The 23,593-nt window shown below is 39.8% G+C and overlaps 1 protein-coding gene across 4 annotated transcripts in view; it reads right to left on the reverse strand.

Annotated features, from left to right (window-relative positions):
- Nucleotides 1-23,593, reverse strand: part of LOC128699023 (mitogen-activated protein kinase kinase kinase 7-like) — a 120,561-nt gene that overhangs the window by 91,652 nt on the left and 5,316 nt on the right. For all 4 annotated transcript variants that reach the window (XM_070096874.1, XM_070096873.1, XM_070096876.1 and 1 more), the window contains exons 3-9: nucleotides 21,711-21,849; nucleotides 20,730-20,847; nucleotides 19,845-19,987; nucleotides 18,979-19,162; nucleotides 16,241-16,371; nucleotides 4,705-4,859; nucleotides 911-1,358 (exon numbers count right to left, since the gene is read on the reverse strand). In XM_070096874.1, coding sequence (XP_069952975.1) covers nucleotides 911-1,358; nucleotides 4,705-4,859; nucleotides 16,241-16,371; nucleotides 18,979-19,162; nucleotides 19,845-19,987; nucleotides 20,730-20,847; nucleotides 21,711-21,849 — 1,318 coding nt within the window. The remainder of the gene's footprint in view (nucleotides 1-910; nucleotides 1,359-4,704; nucleotides 4,860-16,240; nucleotides 16,372-18,978; nucleotides 19,163-19,844; nucleotides 19,988-20,729; nucleotides 20,848-21,710; nucleotides 21,850-23,593) is intronic.

The following is a 23,593-nucleotide window of genomic DNA, read 5'->3' on the forward strand; positions in this document are numbered from 1 at the left end:
TGTCAAAAAAAAAAAAAAAAAAAAAAAACTGTATATTGATTAGGTAATCCACGGGTGACTTACCATTGTTGGACATCAGACATTATGTAGCTCCTGGCTTACTAGATATTAGACATTAAATAGCTGCTGGCTTACTAGATATCAGACATTATGTAGCTGCTGGCTTACCTGTGCTTGGGATCAGTGTTTAAAGAACTGCTTGCTTAATGACAGTGTATACTTGTGCTGAAGTATTTCTTGGCTTACCAAAACTAAGTTTTTTATCCCATTCACAAAAAAAGATCACATTTTTGTCTTAGGATATTACATCAAAAGAACAGTACTGAAATGGGGAAGAAAGAAGCAGTGAATCTTTTCACTGACTGTTTCCAAAACCTTAAGAGTTAGATTCTGAAACAAATCACTGATAATTCTTATCTTTCTGGGGAAATGCTAAACCCAATGGGTCATTCAGCACCTGATGAATGAAGATATGGTTTGATCTAAGGAATTGGAGGGGTAGCTCCAATTTTTAGGAATAACAGCCCTTCACCAGCATCAAAGTTTTCCTGCTGGAAGGGGTGGTGCACATAATACTTCAGGAAATCTATACAACACTGTAAACAAATACAAAATTCACCCTTGTATTACATATTACTGATGAAAGACAGTGTCTTTTTGGGTGTACATTATAAGTCCACTTATTTTTTAAAGTACCAGCAACCTCTTACTAAGGTAGGGTGACCCTCCAAAAAAAGAGGAAACACATTCACCATTATTCATTCAATCACTCTCTTGTAAGAAGCTTGCTGAAATCACAGATCCCATGGCCCTCTGACCTACTGCATCCCCTCCCCTCCTCTAGAGTCCAGGCACTGTACTTCCCACCTCCATTTAAATCAAACCTATAAAATTAATAGTCTGTACTCACCATGGTGTGCACCTTCTCTGTAAGACGTGGGTTGTGGAGTCACTTCCGCAGAGCGCCTCCGCAGATGAGCATTTGGATCAGAGGGGGTAAGGTGCCGACGCATGGAGACAGCAGAAGGACTGATGCCTCCTATTGAGCCTATAGGTGCAGGTACGTTGCATCTCGGCTGCAGGGAAACCGTAGGGGTACGTGAGGGGGCAAAAGTGATATCAGAGCGAGTAGGAGGTTCTGCGTTGGGTATTGTAATGGCCAGTGGTAGCATGTGTTTCTCCAAGTCATCATTGGGTCCTGTGCTCCAGGGAGAGCCTACTTCTCCAGTCACCACTACAGTACTCGACACATTGGGGCTTATGGCAGGTGGCGGTGGTGCTTGTGGGGAGCAGCTACCCCCTGTGTCCCTCACAGGATAGGTTCCCTCACTCCCTGAGCTGCCCCATATTGAACCATCCTGCAAAGACAATAATGCTGACCAAAATATATTTTATGACCTTTATCATAACATGAAACATGAACCACGACAGACCATAGTGAGTACATAATACTGTACGGTGCAATGCAAAGAACACCTAAACTGTTACATATTCACAGGGGAGTGCTAAACCCACAGGGGTCATACAGTACCTGGGGAAACACAGCAAGCAAATAAATTTTTTAGGAAAACATTTCACTAAAAGACAGCTTTATCAAGTCATGTGTTGCTTGAAAGGTTTTGTATTATTGTTATTTATTGGTACTCTGTCTTCCAACTACATAATTATCAATTTGAAACCTACATTTACTATGTCTTGGGCACTTTTAATGCACAAGATGTGTCAATATTACTGACATGCTACTCAATTCTACCAAGTTCTTACTACCTGGAGAGGGTTTTGAGGGTCAATGCCCCCACAGCCCAGTCTGAGACAAATAAAAATTCATAGGAAACAGAATATATTTTAGAAGGTAGCCATGCTGATGGACAAAAAAAATCAAGGGTATTTCCAGGACATTTTTTTTTTCAACAAGTCAGCTGTCTCCCACCGAGGTAAGGTGACCCAAAAAGAAAGAAAATCCCTAAAAAGAAAACATTTTCATCATCATTCAACACTTTCACCTCACTCATACATAATCACTGCTTTTGCAGAGGCACCCAGATACAACAGTTAGGAGCATATATAAAGATACATGTACAGTATATAACATATCCCTCCAAACTGCAGAACATCGAGTAAATTACATAAATTTTAACAGCTTAAAAGGTACTTTTAATTTTAAGCCGTTAAAAAGGTACACTGGCTAGTTTACTAAATTGGCTAATTTAATTCATTTGGATGATACCAATCAGGAAACACTTAAGAAAAAAATAAAATAAACAGTACAAGTGGGGTCAGAACCCATGGCAAGTCAGTTGTAAAACTCCTGGTGTTTTACGACTCACTCACCATGGGTTCTAACCTCACCTTTACTGCGGTTTGTTTGCAGTCATGTTATTGCAATTTCGTGAGTCACAGGGGATCACTTATTGGAAGATTTCACCTGCAAATTGACCTGAAGTATATGGCTGATAGATTAGCACAATAATCCTAAATAATTTCTGCTTTCAAGTAAATTCCTAAAACAAGAAAGGGTTATATTCCTTTAGTAGATCCCAAACACGTTTTTAGTTATTAGATATCTGTAGATGAAGTAGATGCAATTTTACTGAAGTGGTTGTAATGGATGTTCACGACATGAATAAGAAATATGGATGGAGCGAGTCCTGTTTCCCTACTTTCAGTATCCCTACTTTCAATATCTGAACACATACCTTCAAATATATTTTCTGATGATACAGAGTCTGAAACCGTCAACCAATTTTTGAGTGATACACCAAAGAAGTTTCTCAAGAAGTGCATTTTTTTTTTAACTTTACTGTAATTTTCAATAGCACTCAACCATACAGTACTAAAGTGAATGTCTGATTTACGCCATTTATAATGGGAATGGGCATTTTTTTAACACACCAGCCATCTCCCACAAAAATGAGTAAGCACATTCACCGTCATTCAGTCAATTGTTTTCTCTGCCAGAAGTGTGATGACATCACAGTTCAGATGACTCACTGTTCTGCAACATTCTCACTCCTTCAGAGTGCAGGCTCCTTCCCACCTCCAAGACCAACATGTTGCATTTCTCAATTTGATTTGCAACTACTAACCCTTGAAACAATTTATTCTGTTCTGAAGGAGACATGATCAAATACATATACAAATCTTATTAGCTAACCACATGAATGTTGGTTACCTAAAAATAGAGAAATATATACACTCTAATATTATACAAGAGGCATGGAGTTAAAAGATAAAGAATCACACACAAAGTGGGAGTTGTCACAGCTGCTCTTTGCTGATGACACTGTGCTCTTGGGAGATTCTGAAGAGAAGTTGCAGAGATTGGTGGATGAATTTGGTAGGGTGTGCAAAAGAAGAAAATTAAAGGTGAATACAGGAAAGAGTAAGGTTATGAGGATAACAAAAAGATTAGGTGATGAAAGATTGAATATCAGATTGGAGAGAGAGAGTATGGAGGAGGTGAACGTATTCAGATATTTGGGAGTGGACGTGTCAGCGGATGGGTCTATGAAAGATGAGGTGAATCATAGAATTGATGAGGGAAAAAGAGTGAGTGGTGCACTTAGGAGTCTGTGGAGACAAAGAACTTTGTCCTTGGAGGCAAAGAGGGGAATGTATGAGAGTATAGTTTTACCAACGCTCTTATATGGGTGTGAAGCGTGGGTGATGAATGTTGCAGCGAGGAGAAGGCTGGAGGCAGTGGAGATGTCATGTCTGAGGGCAATGTGTGGTGTGAATATAATGCAGAGAATTCGTAGTTTGGAAGTTAGGAGGAGGTGCGGGATTACCAAAACTGTTGTCCAGAGGGCTGAGGAAGGGTTGTTGAGGTGGTTCGGACATGTAGAGAGAATGGAGCGAAACAGAATGACTTCAAGAGTGTATCAGTCTGTAGTGGAAGGAAGGCGGGGTAGGGGTCGGCCTAGGAAGGGTTGGAGGGAGGGGGTAAAGGAGGTTTTGCGTGCGAGGGGCTTGGACTTCCAGCAGGCATGCGTGAGCGTGTTTGATAGGAGTGAATGGAGACAAATGGTTTTTAATACTTGACGTGCTGTTGGAGTGTGAGCAAAGTAACATTTATGAAGGGATTCAGGGAAACCGGCAGGCCGGACTTGAGTCCTGGAGATGGGAAGTACAGTGCCTGCACTCTGAAGGAGGGGTGTTAATGTTGCAGTTTAAAAACTGTAGTGTAAAGCACCCTTCTGGCAAGACAGTGATGGAGTGAATGATGGTGAAAGTTTTTCTTTTTTGGGCCACCCTGCCTTGGTGGGAATCGGCCAGTGTGATAATAAAAAAAAATAAAAAAAAATAATATTATACAGGCTGCAGGATGCTCTGTCTGGCTTCTTTCCTATCTAGGGAGACATTTAATATAAACATTCATTATGAATTTCTAATGTGTGAGCAAATTAGATTAGAGAGAATTGAGGCTTTCATAACTTGATGTGCTGTTGGACTGTGAGCAAGGCAATATTTAAGACAGGATTCAGGGAAACTGGTTAGCTGAATTTGAGTCCTGGAGGTAAGAAATACAGCACTTGCACTCTAAAGGATGGATAAGAAAGGTACAGTTCAAAGTTATCTGAAATGTGATGTCAGCTTGCATCTGTCAAGACAGCGGTTGAATAAGTGACGGTAAATGTCTTTCCTCTTTTATGGGTCACTCTACCTTGGTGAGAGACAGCCAGTGTGTTAAAAAATGTAACTAACCTCATTATGGAGTGTTGAGAGGCCAATGTTATTGGACTGAATCTTCCTATGGGCACAAGGCTCACAAGTGATGTCATTGGTGCTGCAACTTAATTCACTCACGTCTCGGCTGGTGTGACCTGCACTTGAACCAATACATGGAGACATGTACGAATCTGAAAACACATTAAAAAAATTTAGTGGGTACAATTGTGGGTGGTAAATGCAGCAGCGAGGAGACGGTTGGAGGCAGTGGAGATGTCCTGTCTAAGGGCAATGTGTGGTGTAAATATTATGCAGAAAATTCGGAGTGTGGAAATTAGGAGAAGGTGTGGAGTTAATAAAAGCATTAGTCAGAGGGCAGAAGAGGGGTTGTTGAGGTGGTTTGGTCATTTAGAGAGAATGGATCAAAGTAGAATGACATGGAAAGCATATAAATCTATAGGGGAAGGAAGGAGGGGTAGGGGTCGTCCTCGAAAGGGTTGGAAAGAGGGGGTAAAGGAGGTTTTGTGGGCTAGGGGCTTGGATTTCCAGCAAGCGTGCATGAGCGTGTTAGATAGGAGTGAATGGAGGCGAATGATACTTGGAACCTGACGATCTGTTGGAGTGTGAGCAGGGTAATATTTAGTGAAGGGATTCAGGGAAACCGGTTATGTTCATATAGTCGGACTTGAGTCCTGGAAATGGGAAGTACAATGCCTGCACTTTAAAGGAGGGGTTTGGGATATTGGCAGTTTGGAGGGACATGTTGTGTATCTTTATACGTATATGCTTCTAAGCTGTTGTATTCTGAGCACCTCTGCAAAAGCAGTGATAATGTGTGAGTGTGGTGAAAGTGTTGAATGATGATGAAAGTATTTTCTTTTTGGGGATTTTCTTTCTTTTTTGGGTCACCCTGCCTCGGTGGGAGACAGCCGACTTGTTGAAAAAAAAAAAATTGTTATTACCCTAGGTAGTAGGTTGGTAGACAGCAACCGCCCAGGGAGGTACTGCCGTCCTGCCAAGTGAGTAAAACGGAAGCCTGTAATTGTTTTACACGATGGTAGGACTGCTGGTGTCTTATTTTCTGTCTCATAAACACACAGATACCAGGTATATCTTGCTACTTCTACTTACACTTAGGTCACACTACACATACATGTACAAGCATATAGTGTACACACACCCCTCTGGGTTTTCTTCTATCTTCTTACTCGTTCTTATTCTTCTTTATTTCCGGTTATCTCCATGGAGAAGTGGAACAGAATTCTTCCTCCATAAGCCATGCGTGTCATAAGAGGAGAAGACTAAAATGCCGGGAGCAAGGGGCTAGTAACCCATTCTCCTGTATACATTACTAAATTTAAAAGGAGAAACTTTTGCTTTTCCTTTTGGGCCACCCTGCCTCAGTGGGATACAACTGATGCATTGAAAGAAGAATTATTATTACTGGGAAGTGATTTCAATTTAGAGAGGCATCTGAACAATAATGTCAGCATGCCTTCGGCAAAAATGATAGAGTGAGTGATGGTAAAAGTGATTCTATTCTTGGGGAGAGGTCACCCAACCTTGGTGGGAAAAGACCAGTGTGTTAGAATACATACCTAATATACTACTGTACCTTCAATTTACAGTTATACCACAATAACACTGAAAACAAGGAAGTTACAAGTACAATTTACCCAGTGGATTTGATCCATAAATTTACAAGTCTGTTATATCAGGGTCCATTATATTGTGGATTTACTGTATTATTATAATTATGGGGGAGTGCTTAGCCCATAAGAACCATACAGCACGTGGATAATGGGAGATAATCAGGTTTGATCCAAGGAAGGAGAGGGTAGCTTCCATTTCCTTGATTCAAGAGCTCCTTGAGGGGAAGAGAATAATTTAAAAAAATATCCAGAGTTCATACCAAATAAAGAGGAGTGCAAACAATAACTGTTTACATGAGAAATAAAGTCAAAGCCATAAAAACAAAAAGAAAATCATAATCTTTTTTAATATTATACCATTTGAAAAAGAATAAAGGAAAGATGAACGTGTGTTTAAAACAAGTGCTTGAAATCACTAAAATTAGTAGCATATTTTCTTGACCCCACTCACTTTGGTGAATAAGAATTGTTATTCTATCTCAGCTCATTTCAAAGATCGGCACTATCTAAAATATACTGCATGCCACCCACAGCAGTCAAGAGCTCACAGGTACCTACTTACTAAGTGGCCTGTGGCAGGGTGACTAAAGCTCTCACTTCACATGGCAAAGGTCCAGGTTCAATTCCTGGCCGGGTAGAAACATTGGGCGTGTTTCTTTACACTGGTTGTCTATGTTCCCCATCAGTAAAATATGTACCTGGGTGTTAGTTGACTGGTATGGGTTGCATCCTAGGACAAAACTGACCTAATTTGCCCAAAATGCTCTGCATAACAAGCAGCTTTCTATATAGTAGTATGTCACTGATGTCAGCTAGGCCTGTATACTTTGTAGACGTACTTGTAGAAATAAAGATATTATTATACATAACAGGGGTAGCAGACGTAGAAACTTGCCTGTCACAACTGTCGTTACAATGATTATTATGTATATATATACTTCTTATGTATATTACCTTTTCATTTAATTTTATATTGCTTATATTTGCGATAATAGCTAAATCGTAAATGTATGACTTTATATTATTATTTGCTGATTGATATTGTTATTTAGCTTATGTTGTTAGGATGTAACCCCTAAATGTGCTCAGTTAGTATATTGATTGTCAAACTACTGTAATTATCGCTTGTCGCTCGTTATACTGCCGGCTTCTGACTTTATATTATTATTTGACTGTTATATTGTTATTTAGCTTATGTGTGCTCACTTGATTGTCAAACTGTAATTACGCTTGTCGCTGATCGGCTTCTGAGCTGGTTGGGCTATCACGTGATCGAGGGGGGGTGTCCTCACCTCGTGTGAAGTATTCAGTCTGCTAGAGACTCGCTTGCTGGTTGGACATTGTCTGTCTGAGTCTGCTAGAGACTCGCCTGCTGGTTGGACAGATTGTCTGTCTCATTATTCTTGTTAGTTCTGTAGAACTTTGTTCACAGAACATTGTAAAGACTTAGTGATTTTCGACGTTGTACGGAGGTTGTGTGTCACTTAGACACTCTGAATATCTCAGGTCCTTAGCTATAGCTTCTGACCTAATTTTGTACTGGTTTCTGTGCATTGTCACAGTCGAGTTTTTCCTATGCTGAACGAAGATTCAGTATTATGGGAGTTTTGTAACTTTGGTGGAGGATCTGCTGATGGTCCCTACTTAGTGTCGTTATATTATCTCCTTGATCCTGATTGTGTCGCAGTCGCTTGATATTGCATTGCTATTGGGCTTAGCATTCTTTGTTGTTCAAGCAGACTGTTCGGGTTGCCAGTCGGTCAAGAAGTTAGTTTATTTGAGGACTTTGTCAGTCACTTGTTTAAGTCTTATTCGAGTCTTGAGACATAGCTAACTACTTAAGAGCACTTACACGCATACACACACTTGTACATATTTGTAATATCTTATTAAATGTTAATGTACCTGACGGTACTTAAGAATTATAAATGTGATATGTGCTTTCAGCACAATAATATTGAACTCGAGAGATTGATTTTATTTTGATTGCTGTGATTTAATTTAATTTGATAATATACCTCTAGACAACTTACTACTTAATAAATTTATTAAATTTTAATTTCTCTAGTTAGTAGCCTACCAGTTGTAATCCTAAAGCACTATTGAACCATACTAAATTTTAATGGATAATTGGACAAGGATACTGACTACTTGTTACGAAAACCCAGTAACAGGCTGGATGCTAGAAGGGCAGTCCTTTCTAGTATTCACTGGAGATCTCTAAGCTTTTAGAATCGCGTTTTTTGTAACAAATGGGGGCCTGTCTCTTGGGTGTTGGAGAAACTGTCTCTTTGATCCAAGGTGTTGGAGAAATTGTCCAGTTTGACATACTAGTGAATCTATGATCAAACACTTTGAGTACTTTCCTAATCTGAAGACTTTGAGTTTAGTCTTGTACAACATACCAGGTGGATGTATGTACCTGACTGAGTCTCTTGATCCAAGGAGATGGAAATACTGTTTATGAGCTCTAGCTCTAAGACAACCAACACTAAAATTCCTATTAGGATTATAGTTTCCCATAATCACTCTCTCGTAGTACAATTATTTTCGTGATGTATGCCAAAGTGAAACAGTTAATTGATACTCTGACTTTGTCTGAGTTAAGTACATTAAAACTTCAGACGTGTTGGCAAGTAGCCAAATATCTCGGTGTGACGTATAACAGGAATTACACAGCAGAAACTGTCAGAGCATTAATTAAAGATATATTGTTTCCTGCTCATACAGAGATGTCTGATTATGATTCAGATTCAGAAAGTCTAGTGTCACAATTAGGAAGTATGGCTCTATTTGAAGTTGAAGAAAGAGCAACTAGAGCAGAAGTGAGCCTCGTGTCTGAGCCTAGTGTAGCTCAGTTCTCGCTCACACCTTCCCGCCTCACTGACACTATAGTACAGAGTATAGCTGGTAGTATGACACAGCCTAATACTAGTACAGTGTATACTACACCTGTATTTACTTATCCTAGACCAGATCTAGACTCTCTAGAGACGGCTGGACCAAGTGTCCGACCTAAGGACCGTCCAGACCATGTTAATTTCCCTACTCCTCCATTACCCACTGGTCCTATCTCTCAGGAACAGTTTGAGAGGTTTGAACGCCTCATTATGTTGCAGACTGCACAAATAGAGGCACAGAGGAAATTGAACGAAGAAGATTTCCAAAGAGAAAATGTTCGTCTGTTAAGACAACAGACTGATATATCACAGGACACATTTAATGTGCAGAAAGCTGCATCCATGGTTCCTAAGTTTTTTGAAAGTGACTTAGACACATATTTTGATGTGTTTGAGAACCAGGCTCGTGCTATGAACTGGCCACGTAAGCACTGGGCAACATTGCTTCATACTGCTTTGACAGGAAGAGCTCAAACTTGTACGGCTGCTTTGCCATTTGCCAAGTACATTAGTTATGACGCTGTCAAACAAACTATTCTAGAGACGTATAACTTGTTACCTGTAAGTTATCAAAGAGCATTTCGTACGTTACAACGACGACAAGATCAAACTTGTGTAGAGTTTGCTCGTGAGAAAAAAGTTGCATTTGAGAGATGGACTAGAGCTGCTAAGTGTACCAACTACGACAGCCTTGTTCAGTTGTTACTACACGAAGAGTTTAACAACTGTATGTCTGCTGACATACAAGAATATCTGATCGATCATACTACCTCGGATATTCTGGAAACTGCAGCATTAGCAGACAATTACGAGATTTCTCACAAACTTGTACGTACTAAAACACAAAGAAACAAGGTAACTAAAAATTGTCCTAGAAGTTGGCAACCTAAATCAGCTGCTCATTGCCGGCCTGATGTACCTGCTACTGTAACTTCTCGTACCTTTACCAGGAAAACTCACAATCCTGAATCTGTCTCTGTGGCTAGACAGAAATCTGGTATCGAGAAGAAGAAAGTTAAATGTACCTATTGTAACAGAAAAGGACATACTAGAGAGTATTGCTATAAGTTAGAAAGAGATACGAGAAACAGTCGTGCGGCTGGCGCCCCCACTCAAGTCGTATCCTCTTCCGAGCAACAAAGGCACCAAAATCCTAGCAATTCCTCTGATCCTACTGTTTTAGATAATGTTACTCAGGATAGATGACTAGCGTCAGAAAGTGTATCTGACGAAAAGATTCGTTCAGCGATGAGTCCTTACTTTTCGAGAGATAAAGTAGGATTTGACGAATCACATCTAACTGAGATAATTTCTTTCAGAGACACTGGCAGTTATCTCACGTTATTAAGAGAAGATGTACTGCCCATAACTGACGATACCTATTGCAAGATAGATGTATTGTTAGAAGCCTATGGAGGGGCTGTTATAAAAGTGCCTCTGCACAAAGTTTATATTGAAACAAGCTATTATACTGGTTATATTTCAGTGGGTATATCCAGTGGTGTATTTCCCATCAGGTCAGTGGACTTGTTGATAGGGAACGATATCCTTCATGCTGGTATATGTAAAGAACCACTTGTGATTGATAATAACACTGATGATAATTATGCCATTGAAGCTTGTAGAGAGAAACCTATTTTATTTCCTCTCAGCGCAATTACTAGAGCTATGTCAAAGATTCAACAACCATCCTTGTCTCCTGTTGAGTTAGTGGATGACAATGATTTGGGGTTGAATATGTTGTTTAGTGACGCTCTGCGCCCAGGATCATTAACACTGACTCCCCCCGGTCATCAACCTAGTCAGGACACAACTGACGTTAAATTTCTAACTCATGATGATTTAATCAAGGATCAGTTTGTTGATCAGTCACTGGAAAGACTGAGAGATATAGCAGTTACTGAGAGTGAAGCAAAGGATCTCGATAATTGTTACTATTATAGTAACGGTGTACTGATGGAGAAAAATACATGTAAGTTGTCAGCTGATAGTGTTTCCACCACAGTCAAGCATCTCGTTGTGTTACCAGTTACATTTCGTGAACAAGCCATTGATTTTGCTCACAATAGTCCCATAGGAGGACATTTGGGTGTCAAGAAGACACTCGGTAAACTGGCAAAACATTTTACTTGGCCAAAGATGAAGGAAACAGTAGCTGATCATGTGCGACGTTGCCACGTGTGTCAAGTGACAGGCAAGCCAGCGCACACACCTCCACCTGCGCCTCTCATTCCTATCACCGTGCATGGTGAACCATTCTCACGTCTTATTATTGATTGTGTTGGTCCTTTGCCTAGAACCAAACTAGGAAACCAATACTTATTTACTATTATGGACGCTGCAACACGCTATCCCGAAGCTATTCCTATGAGAAAAATTAATGCTCGTGCTATTGTGAGAGCGCTGATGAAATTTTTCTCCCAGGTTGGATTGCCACGAGAGATACAATCAGATCAGGGATCTAACTTCACTTCTAAGATCTTTCGAGAAGCATTATCCCACCTAGGAATAAAGTCTGTACTTTCAACCAGTTATCATCCACAGTCACAAGGGGCTCTAGAGAGATTTCATCAGACACTGAAGTCCATGATGAGAGCTTATTGTGAACATTTTTCTAGAGACTGGGATGAGGGTATACCTTTTCTTCTGTTCGCTATGAGAGAAAGTGAGCAAGAAAGTCTCGGGTTTAGTCCGTTTGAACTAATATTCGGACACCAAGTGCGTGGTCCTCTCGCAGTGTTAAAAGACGTGTGGACAGGAAAATCAAATCCATCATTGAGTACTTCACCTTCATTAATGCAGCAACATTTGACAGCCGCTAGAGAGCTAGCTTCGAAAAACCTAGTTTCAGCCCAAGCTAGAATGAAGCAACATTATGACAAGCGTGCTGTCTCTCGTTCTTTTAAAGCAGGAGATAAGGTGATGGCTCGGAAATTAGTACCAGGTCATGCTCTACAAGCCAGGTATGATGGTCCCCTGGAAGTAGTGAAAAAGCTTAGCGACGTAAATTATTTGGTACGTACGCCTGGGAAAAAGAAATCTAATCATGTGTACCATGTTAACCAGCTTAAGGCATACTACGCTAGTCCTCTACCTACTACTTCTATTCTTCCTAGGACAGAGGAAGAAAACGTCAGTCTACCTGACATCTCTAGAGGTATAGAGGTGCGTTTAGAAAATTCAGTGACTCTACAATCACTAGACGATTTTCTTAGTAACCTTGGGATTGATAAAGCTGGTGATATTAAAAACATGATTTTGCATTTCCCTGAATTGTTCGGTGATGTTCCTAAACGTTGTACTCTGGGTGTACATGACGTTGATGTACAGGGAGCATCACCCATTAAGCAATCACCATATAGGATGAGTCCAACAAAGCATAAAGCATTGAGAGAAGAGGTTGATTTTCTGTTATCTCACGGACTTATTGAGCGCAGTAAAAGTCCATGGGCATCTCCCTGTATTTTAGTGCCTAAACCTGACGGTAGTTTCAGGATGTGCACTGATTACAGGAAAGTGAACTCTGTCACCTTGCCTGATGGTTATCCTCTACCTCGCATTGACGACCTTATTGACCGTGTGTCAGGAGCCCAGTTTGTCAGCCGTTTAGATCTCTTACGAGGCTATTATCAAGTCCCGCTTACTGAACGTGCTCAAGAAATATCTGCTTTTACTGTTCAAGATGGATTGTTTAACTACCTCGTCACCCCCTTCGGCCTATGTAACGCGGCTTCTTCATTCCAACGTATAATGAACGAGTTGACCCACAACTTAGAAGGAGTAGAAGCCTACCTTGACGACTTAGTGGTGTACAGTGACGAGTGGGAACAGCACTTGACGCGTCTCAGAGCATTGTTTGAGAGACTGGCGCACTACAACTTCACTGTTAACTTAGCTAAATGTAGTTTTGGTCAAGCCAAGATTACCTATCTAGGCTTTTGTATCGGCCAAGGTGAGGTTGCTCCTATTGAGGCTAAGGTTCGTGCAATTTCTGAATTTCCAGTGCCACAGGATAGGAAAGGAGTACAGAGATTCCTGGGTATGGCAGGATATTATCGCAGGTTCTGTCCAAACTTTTCTCAGATTGCAGCTCCTCTCACTGAGCTTACTAGTAGCAAAGTTCAGTTCACCTGGACTAGAGATTGTTCAGACTCGTTCAAAAGGTTGAAGCGCTTGCTATCCTCTGCTCCTGTGTTGAAGAGTCCTAATTTCAATCTTCCCTTCTTTTTACATATAGATGCGAGTGGCTATGCAGTGGGTGCTGTGCTGCTCCAACAGTCAACATCCACTGACATTCTCCATCCTATATGTTACTATTCATCTAAGCTTAAACGACACCAGAAAAATTATGCCACTATTGAGAAAGAGGCTCTAGCTCTTGTGGTGTCCTTGGAACATTTTGACGTGTATTTGGGCACTTCCCCATTTAAAATTAACGTTTTTTCTGACCACAATCCACTCACTTATATAAACACTATGAAAAGTAAAAATGCTAGGATCATGAGGTGGGCCCTCAGAATCCAACCTTATTCTATTAGTATAAAACACATAAGTGGTCATTGTAATGTAATTGCTGACGCTCTGTCTCGTCCTTAATAATTATCAGTTACATTAAATTAACGTAATTTTATGCCCAAATACCTTTTGTTACTTGCTATGTCAAATTCAGTAAAGTAACTTAATCCCTCCAGCCCATATTAACTATATATACTCATGTCATGTCTAATTATTATATTTATATATTCACAGTAATGTGTGAGGAGGAGACAAGCTGAGTGTTGAGTGAGTAGTGTAGTGTGGGCGATGTACTGCGTGACGCAACACTGTCCTGTCGCAGACCCCCCCCCTCACTACACACCTTAAGCTGTTTCATACTCAGATGTTCATACTGCCTCGCATTCCACAACCACTACTTAAGAGTGGAATGCAGTCTCCTCTACTATGATCGAGCCTCAACGTGCCCTCCTTGTCAGCGCTATCCTGTCTCTACACTGATGTACATAACCACGAGTATGCAGAGATACGATACTGTGTACTGCCCTAGTACTAGGGGCATATCCTAGTGACGGACGCTGTGAAATTGTAGAAGTGCTTGGCACAAGAGAGACTAAATTAATTTTTATATTATATAATATTGATATGAGTAATCAGAAATAATGTGAAAGACATTAATGCAACTCCTAGTGCGACCCTCTGTCGTGTTGGGGGGGGTGTTGCAACCCCTGAATGGGTTACAATGATTATTATGTATATATAATGTATATTACCTTTTCATTTAATTTTATATTGCTTATATTTGCGATAATAGCTAAATCGTAAATGTATGACTTTATATTATTATTTGACTGTTATATTGTTATTTAGCTTATGTTGTTAGGATGTATATAAAATGTGCTCAGTTAGGCTTGATTGTCAAACTACTGTAATTATCGCTTGTCGCTCGTTATACTGCCGGCTTCTGAGCTGCAGTTGTCCACGTAGCTATCACGTGATCGAGGGGGGGTGTCCTCACCTCTCTGAAGTAAGTCTGCTAGAGACTCGCTTGCTGGTTGGACATTGTCTGTCTGAGTCTGCTAGAGACTCGCTTGCTGGTTGGACAGATTGTCTGTCTCATTATTCTTGTTAGTTCTGTAGAACTTTGTTCACAGAACATTGTAAAGACTTAGTGATTTTCGACGTTGTACTGAGGTTGTGTGTCACTTAGACACTCTGAACATCTCAGGTCCTTAGCTATAGCTTCTGACCTAATTTTGTACTGGTTTCTGTGTATTGTCACAGTCGTGTTTTTCCTATGCTGAACGAAGATTCAGTATTATGGGAGTTTTGTAACTTTAGTGGAGGATCTGCTGATGGTCCCTACTTAGTGTCGTTATATTATCTCCTTGATCCTGATTGTGTCGCAGTCGCTTGATATTGCATTGCTATGGGGCTTAGCATTCTTTGTTGTTCAAGCAGACTGTTCGGGTTGCCAGTCGGTCAAGAAGTTAGTTTATTTGAGGACTTTGTCAGTCACTTGTTTAAGTCTTATTCGAGTCTTGAGACATAGCTAACTACTTAAGAGCACTTACACGCATACACACACTTGTACATATTTGTAATATCTTATTAAATGTTAATGTACCTGACGGTACTTAAGAATTATAAATGTGATATGTGCTTTCAGCACAATAATATTGAACTCGAGAGATTGATTTTATTTTGATTGCTATGATTAATTTAATTTGATAATATACCTCTAGACAACTTACTACTTAATAAATTTATTAAATTTTAATTTCTCTAGTTAGTAGCCTACCAGTTGTAATCCTAAAGCACTATTGAACCATACTGAATTTTAATGGATAATTGGACAAGGATACTGACTACTTGTTACGAAAACCCAGTAACAGGCTGGATGCTAGAAGGGCAGTCCTTTCTAGTATTCACTGGAGATCTCTAAGCTTTTAGAATCGCGTTTTTTGTAACAGATGTGTGTGATGAGCTTGAACTTCCAGCAAGCATAGGTGAGCGTGTTAGATAGGAGCAAATGGAGACAAATGGCTTCTAGGATTTGACGTGCTGTTGGAGTGTGAGCAAGGTAACATTTATGAAGGGATTCAGGGAAACTGGCAGGCCGGACTTGAGTCCTGGAGATGGGAAGTACAGTGCCGGCACTCTGAAGGAGGGGTGTTAATGTTACAGTTTTATAACAGTAGTGTAAGCGCACCTCTGGCAAGACAGTGATGGAGTAAATGATGATGAAAGATTTTCTTTTATGGGCCACCCTGCCTTCGTGAGAGACGGCCGATGTGTTAATAAAAACAAAAAAAAAATAATAATAATTTTGTTGCGTTTGGAACGAAGTATTGAATTCAACATAGAGGAAGTATGTACTTCATTTTATGATAATTAGCCAATTAATTCCTGCACATAAGAGACAAAGCTTATATTGATGTTTTGGTCCAACTTGGATCATTAAGTAGTCACATTATTGTGCCTTTTTATTCTTTACAAACTAAATGATAGCAGTTGAAGCCACACCTGTGATAGAGTCATCTGATGGGGGATTATTTATAGGTTCGTCAGCACCTTTCAGGAAACGTATGACAACAGATATTTTCTCCACCACCTCTTCCATACGAGGCCTTCGAGCTTGATTGTGGTCCCAACATCTATCAATAAAAAGAGATAATCTCAATCAATTCTAAGTAAGACGTAAGGTGTACATTATTAATAATGACTGTGGTCCTAGCACATACCAACTAATAACCATAAATCCTAGAAAATATACATAATGTATTTTTAATACCATACTGATTACCTCCCAACAAAATAGGGTCACCCAAAAAAAAAAAAAAAATACACGGTCATTCCTTCAATAGCTACTGTGCCAGAGGTGCACAGATATTGCAATTCAAATGCTCCCTCTGAATTGTAACATCTTTACTCCTCCTCCAGAGTGCAGGCACTGTACTTCCCACCTCCATGATTCAAGTTTGGCTAACTTTTCCCTGAGTCCCTTCATAAATGTTACCCTACCCACACGCCAACAGCACATTAAATCCCTAAAACTATTTATCTCCACTCATCCCACTTTAGCACATTCAACATGCTTCTCGGATGCTCGGGTTCCTACTACTCAAAATATAATCTACACCTTCTCTCCAATCCTTCCTGGGATGACCTATATCCCAATCCTTTCTGGGATGACCTATACCCCTCCTTGCTTTCACCCTGGCTTTATATGCCCCCTTGGTCATCTCGTTCAACTCCATTCTCTTGAAATGCCCAAACCACCTCACCAACCCTTCCTCTACCTTCTGAATAATACCTTTTATAACCCTGGTCTATGTCATGTGTAGAATAAAAATGATAAAGAGGACTACAATAATTACACTTCAATAATAGCTATAAAGGTATGAACATACATCCCTCTCCATGATAAATCATTGCAACTCTTGAAAAAACATAGTGCATTCAGGATTGTCAAACCCTAGCTCTTAACCAATGACTGCCTGATGTGGTTTAGCTCCATTATATCTTACTTTTGAACCCATGTTTGAGTCAGCCTCTGAGTGCCAAATCTTAACTGATAAATTCATTGTAATCCATATTAACTAGACAAAAATGGTGAGCAACTAAAAGGCCAATAGTAGAGCCCAATGTTTTATACCGTCCATTACTGCATTCCAAAGGAACAATAAACAAGAAATGATGTGCGATGAAAAATGGTAAAACTGTGGAAAAATTTAAATAGATTAAGTTTGTGGTCAATGAAATGTAGGTCTGTAATACAAGATGAGGGAGAAGTTTTCCTCAATTTATATTAGTTGAATAAAAAAAGTAATACTAAGGAAAGTTATGTTTCATATGAATTCACACTACAGCTCAGTAAAACTTTAAATGGCTCACAAGTGCCGAGGTTGTTAGTGGATGTACTGCATGTAATTTAGGGGAGTTTTTAAGAAATATTCTTTCTGCCCTTGACAAATACAGCCTCTCCTCACTTAGCGACGTACTTGTTTACCGATGCCTCAGACTTATGATGGGCTCTCTGACCAGTATTCATACATAAATAATGTATATTAGAGCTGATTTCCTCTATTCTGTTTATTTCAATATACAGTACACTACTGTATAAACATTTAAAAATATACAAGAAGTGTTATAATTGGTGCAAAGGTAACATTAAAACAAGATCAAAGATGATTGACACAAACCCACTACCATTACATCTTGCTCCTCACTTAGCGACAAATTCGTTTAAAGACGAGGTCTTAGGAACGGAACTCCATTGTTAAGTGAGGAGAGGCTGTATATTTATAAAATGTTGCAGTATAATGATAAAGAGAATAAGAGTACAGCATATTTAGTGGGCATAAGCTGGATTTGAGTTCAGGAGGTGGGAAGTACAGTTCCTGCACGTGAAGGAGCAGTGAGGATACCAAAAGTCAGAGGGTCATTTGAAATGATGTACATATATCCACTTTTTTTTTTAACACGTCAGCCGTTTCCCACTGAGGCAGGGTGACCCAAAAAGAAAGAAAAGCCCAAAAAGAAAGAAATAAACTTTCATCATTCAACACTTTCACCATCACTAATATATAATCACTGTCTTTGCAGAGGTGCTCAGAGACAACAGGACCAATATGCACATCTGGCAAGATAATTAACCAATATGCACTTCTGGCAAGATAATTAACCAATATGCACTTCTGGTAAGATAATTAATCACAGAATGATGATGAATGTGTTTCCTTCTTTGTTTCATCCTAACTTGGTAGGAAATGGCCAATGTGCTAAGAAGGAAAATACAGTAGGACCCTCAAGTCCACGGGGGATATGTTCCAAGGACCTGCAGTGGGTACCGAAACCATGGATAGTAGCAAACCCTATATACATGTATATAAGTCCTATACATGGCTATCATAAAGTCTGATTAATAAATTATGCACATTATCATTTTTTCACTGATGGGGAGCACTTCACAGCTTCTCTTAGGCTTTGAAGAACTGCCAACTTTTCCACTTTTGCACTCTGGGGCCATTATTATGCAAAATTAAGAGGTATTTTTGGGCCACAGTAAACAGTGGATAACTGAAACTGTGGATACCGAATCAGTGGATACAGGGGTTCTACTGTACAGTTAAAGGATAGTAAATCAATGATATAAAGAATTACTGGCATTAGCAAAACTGTACAATAAAAGTTAAGGTAAAAAAAAAAAAATGGTGCCATTCCCTTAAACAGTACATTAGCAGATGAAACTAATAGCTTACCGCTTCATTAGATTTTCTAATAACTTTGGACAGCCAGTTACTAATGGTGGTCGCTGCTTCTGGTGAACTGCCCACATAATGCGAACAGCTAAGCCAAGATCTGCGAATGGTACACGACGGGTCATCACCTCCCACAGAATAATGCCCCAACTATATACATCGCATTTTTCTGTGTACAGTTTACCTGAAAGCAGAAAATAAATATATGGTAATTACATAAGAAAATCCCAGTTAGGTCTGTATAATACAAACTAAGAGTCTAATATATAATTCCTCAGTGTATACACTATATAAGAAGAAAAATAAATACAGCAAATAAAGAACAAAAAGGCATAATGCAGTGACTGGATGATCCTTGCAAGAGCAATTTACATGAACAGACCTTCCTGGATTTCTTACTCTATTTTTACAACATTGCAAGCTCCTGATGATGTATTGATTACAACACAAAAGACCTAGAGCTATCATTCAACCCCCTCTGTGGTTGTTTTGCATCTTGTATCGCTTGTTCGCGATTACTGCATAGCATATACACCTACCATCTGACTTACGACCTGCTCGACTTACGACCACTCGACTTACGACCGTGTTTTTTATGCCAAATTTCTGGGAAATAAACAACTATTTGTGTTGTACACAGTGTTTATCCTAAACCTTACAGTATAAAATACAGTACTAAGAGCATAAAAAGTAAAGTAAAACACGAAATACCAAAATAAAACAATAAAATAAAGTCATTACAAAAATGTTTTGTTGATATTCAGTAGTAAAGTTCGACTTACGACCATTTCGACTTACGACCGGTTTCTCGGAACCGAACTCGGTCGTAAGTCGGATGGTAGGTGTATATGCAAATGGTTGCTTACCTTCAAATACTTCAGGTGCCATCCATGCTGCAGATCCCCGGTTATCTGACATAATGGTGCTTAATTCACAGGCAGTTCCAAAATCACATACTTTGAGAATCTTGGCTCCTTTCGTCAAGAGTAAATTTGGAGGTTTAAGGTCCCTGAAAAAACAGTGTCGTATATTACTGGCATAATTAACAATTTTTAAATAAATATGCCCTGAATTATACCCCACGTTTTATGAATGCATACCCCCTCCCCCCCCCCCCCAAAAAAAAAAAAAAAAAAAATGTACAAATAATGAAAATAACAGAAAAGGTATATAAGAACATAAAGCAAGTCCATCTCCAGTAATCCTGCCCTCAAGACAACCCCAAAAACATATCGGTATGGTGTGTACACAAACTCTGAATAAGAAAAAAAGGTGTGCCTAATATTTTATTATATATAACCTACATTACTTGCAAACTGCAGGAAAGAAATAAATTACATATTTGTGTGAGGTGAGTGAGTGAAGTGAGTGAGGTGAAAGTGTTGAATGATGATGAAAGTATTTTCTTTTTGGGGATTTTTTCTTTCTTTTTGGGTCACCCTGCCTCGGTGGGAGACGGCTGACTTGTTGAAAAAAAAAAATTGTATCTGAAAAATCAGTGGGAGGAATGGAGTGAGGTAGGAGTGGTGGAAGGGAGGAAGCATGAGAGAAGAGGAGGGAGGAGGAGAGGATGGTAGGGAGGGGGACCTAGAAATAACAATGTCACCACAGGTAACACTTTAAGGGCTCAGTAGATAAAAATGTCATTAACAGCAAAACTAGAAAAGAATATTTTTATGGTCAAGCAATGTGCTACCTATTTATGGAACAAAGGTTTTGGCTATATAGAGGTCAAGAAGTGTGCTACCTACCTGTGTAACAAAGGTCTTGGTTGTATGGCATGGAGGTAGGATACAGCCTTAGCACACTGTAGCAACCAGGAGATTCCATGTGCCAGGTTATACTCAGTGTTGGGGGAGTTGTGCAGCACTGTTGAACAGAGCAACAATTTAGAATAATTTTCCATTCCTTCCTACCAAGGTAGAGTGACCCAAAGCAAACACATTCACTATCATTCAATTAACAGCTGCTTTGCCAGAAGTACAGAAATCACACTTCAAATAGCTTCTCCAAATCCAACTTCCCCCACCCATCGTCAGAGTGCAGGAACTGTGACTTACTACCTCCAGAACTTAAGTCTGGCGAACCTGTTTCCCCAATCTCTTCATAAACATTCATGCTAATGAAAAGAATAGTCATAAACCATGTTGCTAACTATCCATCACTGTTGTGTCACCCCCCAAGAACATCAAAGGCAGAACACCAAGTACCAAGCAATGAGCCACCTACACACAACAAACCCATTTTTTATAGACATTTCAAATCACCAAATTGCTATTTAATTGTGAAATGTGAGTAGAAGTAAATATTCAAACATACAAGAACAATATGTAATAAACACATGCTTATATTCATTACATACCCCAAGCATTAGCATTTAAGAGTTCTTCTAAATACTTTACTCTAGACTTGAATTCATTCCAGTCTCTTATTTCTTTAGAATTCTCTTTCACTTCCCATGTGTCCTAAATTATGCAACTGCATGTATCACAGCTTGTGACACAAGAACATTCTCAACACAGCTGGAAAAACTCACAACTAAGACAAATTGGAAATGGAAACTCAACATTTCAGTCCATCCTAGACTGTCACAAGTGACATGCTGTACTTTTTTACCTACTAAATCAACAATGGCACATTCTAAAAGCCTGACTGCAGAAGCTTAGTTATTTTTTATTAATTTACAAAATTTGACTTTTGAAGATGAAGAAAGGGGGGGGGGAAATACTCACAATGATAGAGGGATCCCCCATCAGCATATTCAATGATGAGACATTTCTGAAAGTCAGAGGTGCAGGCTCCGTATAGGTAGATGATATTCTCGTGCTGAACACGAGCCAACTGCTGCACCTCATTACAAAACGCATTTACCTGAAGAAAATATTGAATTACGTGAAAAATTCAAGAATGAAAGTCAGGCTACCATCATTAGAATAATTCACAAATTACCCAAAACATGTTCTCAAGACCTAAAATAAGCAGGTCAGTGCGCTATCCATTGTACCATGTAGGCCTAAGATCTATCCAACTTGGTGTAACCTTATACCTGGAGTTTACCTGGAGAGAGTTCCGGGGGTCAACGCCCCCGCGGCCCGGTCTGTGACCAGGCCTCATGTGGATCAGGGCCTGATGCACCAGGCTGCTACTGCTGGCTGCAAGCAAACCAATGTACGAACCACAGCCCGGCTGGTCAGGTACCGACTTTAGGTGCCTGTCCAAGGCCTGCTTGAAGACAGCCAGGGATCTATTGGTAATCTCCCTTATGTATGCTGAGAGGCAGTTGAACAGTCTTGGGCCCCTGACACTTATTGTGTTCTCTTATTGTGCTAGTGGCACCCCTGCTTTTCATTGGGGGGATGTTGCATCATCTGCTGAGTCTTTTGCTTTCGTAGGGAGTGATTTTCGTGTGCAAGTTTGGTACTAATCCCTCTAGGATTTTCCAAATATATATAATCATGTATCTCTCCTGCCTGCGTTCTAGGGAGTACGGGTTGAGGAACTTCAAGTGTTCCCAGTAGTTGAGGTGTTTTATCGCGGTTATGCGTGCCGTGAAGATTCTCTGTACATTTTCTAGGTCAGCAATTTCACCTGCCTTGAAAGGTGCTGTTAATGTACAGCAATATTACAGCCTAGATAAAACAAGCAACCTGAAGAGTGTCATCATGGGCTTGGCATCCCTGGTTTTGAAGGTTCTCATTATCCATCCTGTCATTTTTCTAGAAGATGCGATTGATACAATGTTATGGTCCTTGAAGGTGAGATCCTCTGACATGATCACTCCCAGGTCTTTGACATTAGTTTTTTGTGTCATTGGAATTTGTTTTATACTCTGATGAAGTTTTAACTTCATGTTTTCCATATCGGAGTAATTGAAATTTCTCATCATTGAACTTCATATTGTTTTCTGCAGCCCATTTAAAAATCTGGTTGGTGTCCACCTGGAGTCTTACAGTGTCTTCAATGGAAGACACTGTCATGGAAATTCGGGTGTCATCTGCAAAGGAAGACACGGTGCTTTGTCTTACATCCCTGTCTATGTCTGATATGAGGATGAGGAACAAGATGGGAGCAAGTACTGTGCCTTGTGGAGCAGAGCTTTTCACTGTATCTGCCTCAAACTTTACTCTGGTGACTGCTACTCTTTGTGTTCTATTTGTAAGGAAATTATTGATCTTTCTACCAACTTTTCCTGTTATTCCTTTATCACATATTTTGTGCACTATTACACCATAGTCACACTTGTCAAAGGCTTTTGCAAAGTCTGTGTATATTACATCTGCATTTTGTCTTCTAAAGCATCCATGACCTTCTCATAGTGGTCCAGTAGTTGGGACAGTGGAAATAAATGGTATAAAATACCGACACAATGGAAATATAAACACACATGCAGTATAACGTGATCCTTTATTGACAACGTTTCACCCATACAGTGGGCTTTATCAAGTCATAAACAGATCTACCTAGGTGGAAGGTACCTGAGTATTTATAGGATGAAGTCAGGTTGAAAATGCTGGGTCAGGTGGAGAATGCTGCATGTGACAATCTACCGAGTAGGGTTATAGTCTAATATCTTGGGTAGCTTGAAAGAGAGATTGGATAAGCATATGCATAGACC

This window comes from Cherax quadricarinatus, chromosome 55, assembly GCF_038502225.1.
Source record: "Cherax quadricarinatus isolate ZL_2023a chromosome 55, ASM3850222v1, whole genome shotgun sequence".
Taxonomy (NCBI): Eukaryota; Metazoa; Arthropoda; class Malacostraca; order Decapoda; family Parastacidae; genus Cherax; species Cherax quadricarinatus.